This window comes from Temnothorax curvispinosus, unplaced genomic scaffold (assembly GCF_003070985.1).
Source record: "Temnothorax curvispinosus isolate PA1 unplaced genomic scaffold, ASM307098v1 QBEX01000258.1, whole genome shotgun sequence".
NCBI lineage: Eukaryota > Metazoa > Arthropoda > Insecta > Hymenoptera > Formicidae > Temnothorax > Temnothorax curvispinosus.
Window position 1 is genome coordinate 1,122,319 of NW_020210038.1, and position 13,015 is coordinate 1,135,333.

The 13,015-nt window shown below is 44.1% G+C and overlaps 1 protein-coding gene across 2 annotated transcripts in view; it reads left to right on the top strand.

The window, feature by feature from the left end:
- The window catches only part of LOC112451928 (cone-rod homeobox protein), a 37,966-nt gene that overhangs the window by 20,842 nt on the left and 4,109 nt on the right, over positions 1-13,015 (top strand). Inside the window, exons 2-4 of one of the 2 annotated variants that reach the window (XM_025011839.1) lie at positions 503-737; positions 5,554-5,780; positions 10,022-10,443. In XM_025011839.1, the coding sequence (XP_024867607.1) occupies positions 653-737; positions 5,554-5,780; positions 10,022-10,443 (734 nt within the window). In that variant the 5' untranslated portion in view covers positions 503-652. The remainder of the gene's footprint in view (positions 1-502; positions 738-5,553; positions 5,781-10,021; positions 10,444-13,015) is intronic. The other variant, XM_025011849.1, reaches the window with a different exon arrangement.

Consider the following 13,015-nt stretch of genomic DNA (forward strand, 5'->3'; position numbering starts at 1 on the left):
AGTGAAACTGGAGTTAAGTTTCAGAATTAAATTTGAGCCTAACTCGATCTCTTCTCGAAGACGAAGCTCTGTATAAAGGAGTTTGATTTTTACACATCTTTCATTGGTCTTTTTATATTAAATTCCTTTTATATTTTAACTTATTTTAGGAAAGGAGAGTTTGTCAATAATTCTTCACAATCGTGATCTAACAACAGCCTTATTTAAGGCAGTACAAATCGAAAATTACCTATTTCTTCCTTGGATCTAATATTTAAATTTTAATAAACCCCACTGAAGGCAAAGAACTCTATCCTAGCGATCTATTAAGATAAGCAGGAGTAACGTTTAAATTGAAGCGCATTCCTGAAAATATTATTTCGTGACGTAAAAGGGAGCAATTGTGGGGAAAAAAAGCTCGCTTGAACCTCCGATTGTGCGGCGATCTTCCTCTCTCTCTCTCTCTCTTTTTTTTACCACGGAAGAGATCATGAAATCAACTGACACTGACGGGTGGTTGCAGATTGGCGCGGTCCACGCCCACCAGCCGAACAATAACCACCACCAGCAACAGCAGCAACAGCAACAACAGCCGTCGAGTCAACCGCAGGTGTCGGGTGCTGGCGCGGGAGGGGCCGGCGGGCCGGGGGGCGGCGTGGCCAGGGCCGGAGGCATGTTCTGCTACCACTGCCCCCCGGGCCTCCCAGCGCCGCGATTACCACCATCCCTGGAGTATCCTTTCGCCCCGACTCACCCCTGTAAGTAAAAATTCGATTTCTTCTGCTGCGGGCGCGCGCACACACGCGATATCTTCTTCTTTTTTACCTCGCGACTCGCCCCCTCGTCGACTTTCGATCGCGAAAGGCATACCGTGCGAAATCGCTGTAAAATGTTACAGGGAAATTTTTAGATTTATGCGCCGAGTAAGGAAAACAAGGAGGCAGTTTCGAACAGCAATCTTTCGAAAAATTATGTAAAATTATGTAAAATTATGTAAAATTATATGTAAAACTTTCACGTAAAACTTTAGGGACAAATAATATAAAGATGGAGAGAAGTGTCTAGATATTTATATACGTAAATCGAATCAATATACAAATAATCGATCATTTTTCTCTTTCAACTTCTTCACTTTCACATAAATGATAAATTGTTAAAAGATTTCTACGTTATTGAGATTATTTTCACGAAAGAGGCGAAGGAAGAAACACGAAAACAAATCCTGGGAAGAAAACATGATGGAGAGAACAGCGTAATCGAGACAGAAAGAGACACCGGGTATACAGCAAGGAAAGAGGCTTGGGGGAAGGTGAGGGGGAGCAGACTGATTGTACTGGCACTTGCTCTAGCGGAACACATCGATGAAGTTACATTACCGACTAGACCGAGTTACGCAAAGTGGACGCTACAAACTGGACGGCCGCTAAACTTAATTTGCACTTCGAGCCAACTTCCAGTTAAACCGCGTCCCGCCGGCAGTCGAGCCGAGTCACTACCCAGAACTTTGACGACAGTTTGCCTATTCACCGATCGTTTTCCAAGTCGCGTCCCATTCCCGATGACGAATTTCAGCGCGATCTGTCAAGCAACCTGATGTTCTCTCGACATGTCTCCGGCCGGCCAGCGATGGTGATTTATCGTTATCGAATTATGCTTGCAAAATTTATTTCGCTAATTCCGGTTTTCACTGAAACGGAAAGTATCTGATTTCGAAAATTTCATTTTTAATCACGACGAAATACAATATCAGGCCTTATAAATTATTATTAATTACGACTTTATGATTATACGGAGCGACTTGTAATTTCGATAAAAATAGCGCTATATGTGTTATCAAAAATTTATATACTAACAAGAAGAGATTTTTTCTCGTCCTCTTATATATTGTTTTAATTATTTTTTTTATTATCAACACACATTATTCGTAGGAATATAGTATTTGTTTTAGCTCAATGATGCAGTATCATATATTACAATTCTGACTTTGACATCCGAGCAAATCTAACAAAAGCAGCGAAGGGAGTTTGATCAAAAATCAATTTTCGCTATATTCTATCAATTTTATGCTGTCATAAAATATACATAAATATCCCAAAAATCATTACCATTTATTTCACTCTGTGCCCAAATCGCTATTAGCAAATCCAAGAACGTGGGAAGTGTGACGCGCGCCCTATTCTCTATATTCTCTTTAAAACACAATACCCATTGAGGCTCATAAATGTGGGAGGCGCAGCGGTCTCTCTCCGGTAGATGATCGAACAGGGCGTCGAGGTAGACAGGGGGGAATTGGGGGTCCGGGGGAACGGGTGTCCTCAGGGACGTCCGGGCACCCTTCCAGCTCCCGATTGCCCCCTCGTCTGTCTCCCCCGGTCCCCGCTGGCTCGTAGCTCTCTATCTCTCCGTTCTCTCTCTCTTTCTCTCTCTCTCTCTGGCCTCCTCTACCCCCCGTTGGGATAAACAGATTAGGTAACTACGTGATAAGTCGGTAAGTGGGTTCCCTCGGCCCACGGTCCAGACCCACCGACATTCGCTCTAACATCTAACTACCTCGTTAGCGTCATTAGTAACGGTCGGGGTGTCATTAGATTTCGTTCTCTACGTGTAGTTTTTCCACGGGTCCACCACCGGTCTCCCCCTTCTTCTCTGGGTGCCTTCGAGACCTGCAGTCCGCAAGTGCAACGGATACGGGCGATCATGGAGGATCGTGACGCGCGTTTGGAATAATTTTGAATTGCTCGCCTACGCATGTAAAAATACAAAGTCAACGTAGACGGAGCAAATAAAATTAGAATTAAGTTTCAGAATTAAATTTTGAGTCTAACTCGATCTCTTCTCGAAGACGAAGCTCTGTTTAAAGGAGCCTGATTTTTACATCTTTGATTTATCTTTACATATATTGAAATCCTTTTATATATATTTCAGCTTATTTTAAATTAATTTATAAAAGAGCTGATTACACGTGCAAATATCCATGTCATATATGTTATGCTAAAAAATTTAAATAAGTAAAAAAATAAAAGCTACACGTAGGGAATGAAATCCAGCAATCTTATGCAATGATTTCTAGACATTAAGAGTTTATTAAATCTTATCCAGAAAAGATATGAGGTTTTGCTTCTTGTAAAAAATGCGTGAATTAATGATGTCCCGTGCTTTCCTTACGCGAAAAATTGATCGTTTCCTTCACGTTCTCTGTAGGCAAAATCAACAACAACGAAGCGTGTCGCGAAAAGGAGTTGCACGTGCGTCCCGAGTGCAAAAGTCGCCAGGTCTTTCTCTCTCCTCCTCCCCCCCCTTTCTCTCGTTCGCTCTTTCTCCTCTGTACTCGGGATACTACTAATAAATTGGATCAGACCGACTCCCGATGAGTTGTACGAGTTGTCTGGATCCGGGCTTTACTTCGGACCGACTCTAATCTAAGATCTTGAGTGGATTTCAGTTTGGGGCACCGGCAAATTTATTTAGCCACCGCGGTCGTCACCCGATTCGCTTCTCTATCTTCATTTTCTTTGCAGCCGCGGCAACAACGACGGTCGTTGCTTATCGATACACCGAGAATGGGGAAACATTTTTTTTGCATTACGGTGTATACTTCGCAAGATGACTGTACAGAGCTTCGTGGTTCGTCAATTCGACATTACGCACGAAAGAACTTCTCTTCTATCTTTTACAATCAAATAGTGTCGTTTAAAAGATTGCACACATGCGTGCAAAATATGCCGAGCAAAATTATATTATCGGATCATATGTATTATATAATTGTCGTTTCTTGATTGGAAACGGCGATTCTCCAGGAAATTACGCGACAAACAAGCGCAACACCGTTCGTATATTACAACAAATCCGTATCGGGCACGATAATCATGCAGACGGGAGCGCGAGCGGAAACAAAGTTTTAAGTGCATCCGCGAGCCCGCAACGTCGTTAAACGCCCTGATAAAATACCGACGGTCCGGAAAGCCCGAATCGTTTATTTTCGCGTGCGTGGTTTAGAGCGAAAATCCTCGCGGATCCTCATTGATATTAATCTTGCAAACGTTACGGGAGATCGCGGCGACCGTAGCATATAATTGCGCGTCCGTGACAGTTATGAAACTTCAGCGGCATCGGGGCGAAGCATCTCGATGCGCCCCTGTGGATGCAACCATGTGGCTCTGCAACCGTTGATGGCGCAACACCATCATGCGTCGTTATCCCTATCTCGCTTTCTCTCTCCTTCTATCGCCGTTATCATCCTCTGTGTCGAAAGGATGAAAGGGAGAGAGAAAGAGAAAGAGAGAAAGAGCAAAAGAGAGACATAAAGGGAAGAGGGTAAAAGAGAGGAGGAAGAGGAGACATTGTGCGCGAGCGAAAGAGAGACGGCCGGAGAGAGAGTGGCATGAATTTTTATGAGCTTAGGAAATTAATTTGTGTTTTTCGCTAAGCCGGGGCTTAGCGCCGCGGTAATTAATTGCGCTGATTGCTCTGCATCATTGATGAGCGGTTCCGGCCGCGCTTCGTAACGTCTGCTCCCACTTCGCGTCTCGTTGTATGCGCGTGTATCCCGACCGATGCCTTTATATCGGCGCTACACTTTTCGATCCTTCGTGTGCGCGCGCGCGCGCGCGATCACAGTTAACCACGTTTCCCTGAACATTTTTAATTAATATGCGCCCTGATGTCTGCTCGCGTAATTGCAACGGCGAGACAAAATACGCGTGCTGGGGTCGTACCAAAATAATACGCAGAAGCAATATAATTACGTATTAATAAATTTCTGTTGAAATGTCAAATCGAATATGAAATGATCATACTATGACCTTTCTGATGAAATATCCGAATTTCTATATTAATAGTTCCGAACGGCAGAAAGACGTTGAGAAAGATGTTTCGATACGAAGAATTCAATTATTATACGCTTGCTAAATTGAATTCAATTAAATTGAATTAATTTACGTTTACCGTGTACGGCTCTTCTATTATCCAATGGTACAACAACTTGCATTAATAAGCAATAATGTAAACTATCCCAAATTCCCTGCGAAAAAGCACGAAATTATGTTGATCATTTTATTTTGCAATAACGCTTGCCGTATAAATTTGAAAATTCCGCGAGATTGTCAGTAACTCACAAGTTTCTTGAAGTTACCGAGTTTCGCAAACCCTAGTCAAGCACAGGCAAATATGCGGAGTACCGAACTAAGTTCTCCTGGAACTTCGCAAATTCGAATCTATCAAGAATTAAAAGGCGAAACTTCGTCGAACTCGTCCCTCTGAAGTGAAAATACTTTCTTTATATCGTCGCAACACGTATCATTAACATTAATTATAAAAACGTGTTACATAATTAAACTATTAACGCTATATAATTATATAATTAAAATAAAAATGAATTCGAAATATTTTTGATATTTATTAGTACCTATATCGATTTACTATCGCTCGACTCGTGTAGTCGTTATCACTTGTTTCATCGACACTAACTGTGTTTCGAGATCCTCGCGTGGAAAACGAAATTCGCGCAAATTAGCAATTAGGAATTACAGAAGCGATATTCTACAAACGTATACGAAATAAACAACTGCTTTGCAGTACTCTCCGGATTTGTTACAGATACTAGTTACTCCGCCTATCACCCAGCACTGCACGGAGTTGGCGAGGATTCCTTCGTGCGGAGGAAGCAGCGCCGAAACAGGACAACTTTCACCCTCCAGCAACTGGAGGAACTCGAGTCCGCCTTCGCGCAGACTCACTATCCGGACGTCTTCACGAGGGAAGATCTGGCCATGAAGATTAATCTCACGGAGGCTAGAGTGCAGGTGAGCATGATAATGATACACGTGGAGATCTCTCTTTCACCGCCGAACTTTTCAATCCAATTGTCCTACAACTATCCCATAAAGTCTCGCGATCCTACAACCTGAATTAGATTCTTTTTTCGGATTATGAATATTTTTCAAGTACACAAAAAGCAGCCGGGTGCGTTGCTGAATTATCATTAACATAATTATTTACTTTGTTCACTTTTATTTTCTCAGTTCTCATAAAGTATCTTGCTGCACGTAATGTAATAATGTCTATAATCCGGTGAAAATTATAAAAAAAAAAGAAGAATCCATTAGAATAAGGGAGACGAATAAATTTATGGCAGAAGCACTGTGCATTATATTTAAAGATATATTAAAACAGGTTACTTGAAAGTATGCTAATCACGTTGTATAATCACGTTTATTCGATAACATGAAAGCACGTGCATTAAAACTTCACAGAATGTTCGCATGCTCGCGTCCCAAGCATTGGCAGCAGCGAGCTTAATCTTTTAATGCGTCTCAGCGCATTGAGATTGGATTCCGCGTTTTAATGCGATGAGAAAATTACGCGCGGCAACCCGGTAATTTTTTGTCCGCCTTCGTAGAGCGCTAAGTAGAGAAATTCCGAGAACATTTTTCGCGCTTTACGTTTTTCGCGTAATATTTCCGCACAGGGAGCGCACAATAGAATGTATATTACCCGCCTACGTATCCATTAGTATCCAAATGATTATATCGCGAAAAATATGCGTAAACCGGATTTCCGCGATTCAAAGCGAAATTTCGACAATTTTTTTTTTATCGATTTTTGTCCTTTGCCACTCCCGAGTTTTAAAAATTTGCCATATTTATAATTTATCGTACGAAAAATAACGCGTCGTATATTTTATGCATGATGTTACGCGACGGGAAACACGCGAGATTTAGTCGCAGGATGAAAATGTTTTGGGGCTTCAGTAACTGATTGAAAATTAAAAAGAAAATCTGTAAAAGTTCGCGATTATGATCGATTGTCTGCGGCTGGGTACGGTATGTTGCCGCAAAAGCGAGAGCGTATGTGTACAGAGGGGCGAATCGGGCAGAATGGGAGGACGGAGGGGGAGCCCTGGACCCCCAAGAGGCGCGCTGACACCCTCGACCTGACGTAATCTTCTGACAGAGTAAGCCGGTAATCTCCGGGATTACTTTGTACTCCCGGCTACGTCCTCACGGCCATATTTACTCACGCCGCGGTAATTCGCGCTGAGAATCCCTGCAGCGTAACAGCGATTCCAGCCTAAAATCCTGTCGGAACATCTGCAGAGGATATCTGATTACCAATGGCGGGCTTTTGATTTCTCGGCAGACGCCAACATGCATCTCCGTTGAGTTTCGGACGATACCTTTTGACAGCTTTCGCAATTTCCAACTCAAATATACCTCGATAATCAAAACTCCTGCTGTATTTGTAACACTATCAATTCGATTTTCTACTATAATTATTTCACGCAATGTTTTTTTTTTTTTATAATTACACATAGTGTAGAACATAGCTCGTGTGTTCTGACAAACCCGAAAGAGTTAATTGTATCTCGGCGCTTTCGCCCTTCCGTCATTAATATCCTGACTCGCGAAGGATCCTCGATCACAAAGTCTAAGAGGCAGCCTGGCGTGCATTGTGCGGATTTACGAAGCCGAGGAGGCTGCAATCTTTACGAGAGAGACGACGGTGTGTGCACATGACAATGAAAGAGACAGAAGGGAGGCGGATGAGGAACAGAGGGGGAGAGAGAGAGGCGGTTGGTCTGACTGTGACGCAATTACGGCGCAGACTCATTGTTTCATTAGCGAAGACAAAGGGAATCTGGAATAATGGACAAATAGGCGCGTTTACGTAGCGCCCGTCCTCTTCTCCAGGCTCCAATTAGAACCTCCTAGAGGGGCGACGGGCGGGGGAGGGTTGAAGGAGGGTCCATTGTATCGTCGAGGCACGTACCACACGACATCTCGTCACATACGGCGGGCGTGCGTATATATATCTCCTCGCACACGCAACGCGTGTACGTGTGTGCGTAACGTTTGCTCGCACACGTACGTGCACGCATGTGCGAGGCGGCAATTACCGGCGTGCGTGAATTAGACGCGCCGCACCGCGCCGCGTCAAACGCCGCTCGCACCTGCGCTCGTGCGACGCGACGCGATCCCTGGACCGGGGATGCTGGGCACCGCCGATTACATTGGCTCTTCTATTTTCGGCGATTGGATTTCGCGAAACTCTTCACTTCTCTTCACGTGGTTATCTACGCTACTTTGGAGTTATAAAATGCAGAACATTTTTACGAACCGCGGATCGAGTGCCTCGAGAAAAGTAGTTTATCAGTATGAATCAGTATGAAAATATTAGTATCTCTATCTGTGTACGACAGTTTTGACGAAATTATTTGAATCCACGAATTGCGTTCGAGAAGTGAGGAACGAGAAGGAAATTTTTGTAAACGTGAATTTATTAAAGAGCAAACATTTTTCAATTTACAAGCTGTTGAAAAAACAGCTTTCCGTGAATTAATCAGTAGTTATCGTTGTCACCGTTTTAAAAAGCGTATCACAATGATACGTGCGATCGGTAATCCCGCGACAAAGAGCGACATTGCACATTCGTTTAACGAGGGTGCGGCCGATTAAAAACATTTTACGCCCATTATCAACGAATTTCAGATTAAATTTGTATTGAAAAAAAAGTGGAGAGAGGAAATATCGCGCGAGGGTGGAAGAGAAAACGACGGTGATCCCTACGGAACCATGGCTTTTGTTCCCAGCTATTATTCGCCCCTCCTCCCCCCCGTAACCCTTAGGATATTATTATATCTCCCCGGCTGCCGCCCTATCCTCCATCCTCCCACGATGCTCGAGGTGGCGGTGAAGAGTCGTGCCCATCGTATTTATTTTATTAAACCATTTTCCGAGCTTCCTCTTGCGAAAGTTCCGCGCTCGAATGTAAGATAATCATTTTCCAGACCCATTACACAGGATAGGATGTGCCAATCCTATTTCAGCTCTTCCTACTAAGGACTATTTTTTGTGAAATCCGTAGTCTGTTCTTTTCTTAAATATATTTTGCACAATCTTTCCCTTTCAAAATAATTTTCCTCGAAAACCGTGCAGTTGTCCAATGAGATTTACGCTATATTTTTCAACGCAATATCACTTTATATGGCACATCGGATATTTTCTGGGCAACGAATTTTTCGAATCAACTAATTTTTACGTCCTATAAAACATAGCTATGATTGCAAATAACGTTTTACTTACTAGTTGGCGTATCCGGCACGCCGAATGAGGATTCCGCGCCAGTACCAAGTTATCGTACACCCATTGTCGGGACAAAAGTCAGCGGCGGAGAACCGCTGGGTGTAATAAAGTCTATTTCAGCCGGTATTATGTCAAGTTAGCCTCGTTAGCGGAACTCGAGCTTTTTAAAAAACACTCGGCCGCCGTGGTTGCTGTCGGCTCGTTGAACATGCACGACGGAAAGTGCCCCCGGCCTCCCACAACGACCCCCTCCCCTCCCCCCACACATTCGCCCAACCAACCTGCCGCACCCTCGTGCTTTTCTCTGCCTCAGAATGCCATCTCCCCCGCGCATGCAATTATCCTTGCACATTTGCGGACGTTGCGGAGTGCCGTAGGTACGACCGTCCGTCTCATTTTTCTCCATCACCCGTCTGCCTCTCGTCCGTCGTTTCTGTGACTTTCGCGCGACTTAACCCTCTCGTCCGCGCGCGCGGTACAGTCAGATGACTGAGATGTCGAGAATTGAATCAGAGAATTATGCAAATTTCCGCGAAGTTGGCTTTTGAGAAGTTTAACTTCCCTGGATGCACGTATATCGCGATATGATATATTTATTCATATTTAGTGTAATCCTAAAATTGTATTACGGAAGACATAAAACATATATTAAAGACACAAAATAAAAGCGCGGGGCAAAAGTTGTTATATTAGGGGGTGAGTGTGTAACAGATAATGTAACAGATTTGAATGTATATTTCTTCTACATTTATGTATCAATTAACGACGAACTGAATATTAGCAATATATTTTTTGTGTAAAAAGAATTTATCGACTCATTTAAAAAAAAAGTTAATTCAGTAACTTTACTTATAAAGCAGAAACTTCTGCATCAAAGTTACGCTTTCCACTTACCACTATCGATTCCTTGAAGCTTAAGCATAAGGTTAATCTATTTTAACGGCGGCGATCGTAATTTTCAGGTATGGTTCCAAAATCGGCGGGCGAAATGGCGTAAGAGTGAACGACTGAAGGAGGAGCAACGCAAACGCGAGGGTGGAAACGGGAGTAGTGGCGGTGGCGGCGGCAGCGGTAACATAGAATCTTCCGCTTTGGCCGCGCCGACGTCCTCGTCGGCGGGCCCGAGTCCCACGGGGAACGATCCGGAGGGCACCACGACGAGCAGCAGCGCTGCCGACACGGAGGACGCCGTGGCAGAGGGGACCGGGGGCGGTGGCGGCGGCGGCGGCTCCAGGAGCCCCAGCACGACTTCCGCCTCGGTCAGTCCCCGGCCCCAGCCAAGTCAGCCGTCCCTGGGTGGCGTCTCGACGCCACCGCCAACCCCCATAAGGGCGCCGCCGCCGCCACCGAGCACCGTGGGGGGCCTCGGACCACCCGCCGAGAGGTGAGCTCTTAGCTTCGTTTGTATTTACGTCTTTAGGAAATATCTTCCTCCTCCTTCCTGAGCTCCTCTCTCTACCTCCCTCCCCAACCCCTTATAAACTCTCGGACGATTTCAACGAATAAGTGGGTGCAAGCGCCGCTGAACATCGCCGGCCGGATGCTCGATACGCGCCATTAAACCACTCTACGTGACGGCATCGCTGCCCCCGACGCTGCCACCGGTTAAGCCGCTTCTTCTCCCGGCAGCGCTCCCCCTTCACCTCTCCCGCGCGTCGTCATCATATAGCCACTCGTATAATCGCGATAATCGTCGCCTCGTTAAACTGCAGCTTCCACGGGAGTCAGCGACGGCGATAGTGGCGGGGGTGGCGAGGCGTTACGCACCGCTTTTCGCTCTGGACTTTTGTCTCGTGAAACTAAATGGCGTCTCGCGTTTACGACTCCGCATGTCAACGGAAAGAAACGTCGAGACGACGAGCTAAAGAGTTTGCAACGGATAAAAAGGTTAAAGAGCTGGCGACGGTTTTTCGCGGAAATATTTCGCGGTAGTACCGGCAGCAAACGGATTAAAGTGTTTCGAAATTATTGACTTTTGCAAATGTGCAAATTGCCAGTCACATTAATATATAATTTCGCATTATATGGAAGAGCAACGTCATATGTTTCTTTCGTCTATGGACTTACATGATTTTACATAAATATTCTATAAATGCCATAGGTAATAATTTACTTATAAATAAATAAATAAAACAATTTTCCATGATAAAACGCATTTTGATATCTCTCTTCTTATGTTCTACGAAAATATCTGTTTGTATAAATATCTATTTATTTTATCAATGTTTGAGATATTATAAAGGAGAGTTCGATGTAAGTGTGGGCACAGAAAATATAGAAAAATATTTGTACCACATAAAATATTTCTACGAGAGACGCGTTTCATCGGCCGCGTGCATAAGGGAGCCGGAGCACGAGTCCGAAGAATCGAAAAGGGGCGATTTATCCCGCTCGCGATTCTCTCTTTCCGCGGGGACGGAGCATTCGTTTATAATCCCCGAGACGACGACGGTGGGCTCTCCCTCTCTCTCTCTCTCTCTCTCTGCGGATCGACGTGGAGGCCGGGAACAAAAAATGCCGAAAAACACACGCGTATAGCAGATACGCGTAATACTTGCGAGAGGAGGGCACGTTAGATGTCGACAAGAACGACGAAGAGCGTAGACGGGAGGGTTCAAGGGGGGACGGTGGGACTGGTACCGAGGTCGAGGGAAAAGGTAAAGAAGAAACGGCAGGAAGATACTCCTTCGTCGTCCCCGCAGTTGTAATTTATTTAAAACCGCTCGCCGTAAATATATCCCCATCATTTATTCAGAGGAACGGCGAAGCTCCTGCCGGGGGTCGCGGGCGAAGGGGGCGGAGGACGGGGGAGAGGAGGGTGTAAGCTCTGCGTTCCTTCTTACCTTAGTTCTACCTAGCTACTTTAAGAGCGACTGACTTCGTGCTACTGTATAGGGGCGGATCCGCGTCGCAAAGACGTTGTCTCGTCGCCAGATCGCTCTTTTGTCTCGCGATTCTCTTAGGAGGTTGCGTAAGAATTGATTACGCGTTACTCTTGTTAGCCCGGTGCGAAGCAGGTACTTTGTTTCAGAAATTGCACCTGGTATTCGACTGATAAAACGACGCAACCCTTCCGAATCGAAAGATCGACTCAGCTGAGGTGGTCGTAATACGAATGCAAAAGAGTTCGTCACTCTATCCATTAAAATTTGTATTTTAAAAACTAGTTAATTGCAATGTGTGTAAACGATATCACGATAATACATTCGTCTCGGAATCGTGCCCTATCACTTTTATTACTCGCTTTAACTCCCACGCTATATTCGCTACCGGCGGAGCTGAAAGCGTTTAATGTTATTGAATTTTAAATAAAGATTTTAATGGAGTCTTATTACGCGGGAAACGCGACCTCGTCTAGGTAATATCGCAGTTATCGACGTCGTTACTCATCTAGAAGCGATTATAGGATACAAAAACTAGATAAGTAAAATGGAGCACATAAAATATTAAATAAAATAACTAAAGTGATCACACGTGTTCGACTGAATAACGGGCTCGATAATGAAAATAGAAAAAAATATTTTAAATTATCGAAACTTTGATGTTTTCCACTTATATAGAAAGATATAAGAATTTAAATTTGCATTTAATATGCAGCTCGTATATATACAATTTGTTTTTATAGCCGAATAATATCACAGTCGTAATTGATAATGTCCATGTTTGATTTTATAAATAGAGAATATAGTAAAATTAATGCAAAATTGATTGTCTAAAAATCTCATTCTATCTTAAGTTATCATTGTTTTCTCTTAAAAATGATTAGCGTTTCTTTTTTTTCTCGCAATAATTTTTTGCGTCCCAAAGGGGCACGCGGATGCTAATCTTACGTCGTTTCTGCGAGAGGTAATCTGCGTTTCAGCCGTCACCCCTCGTACACCGTAACTCGACACCGTAACTCAGTGCCGAGGCAAACGCGTCGATAACATAGGAGGATATACTAAGTCGCGCTTCGT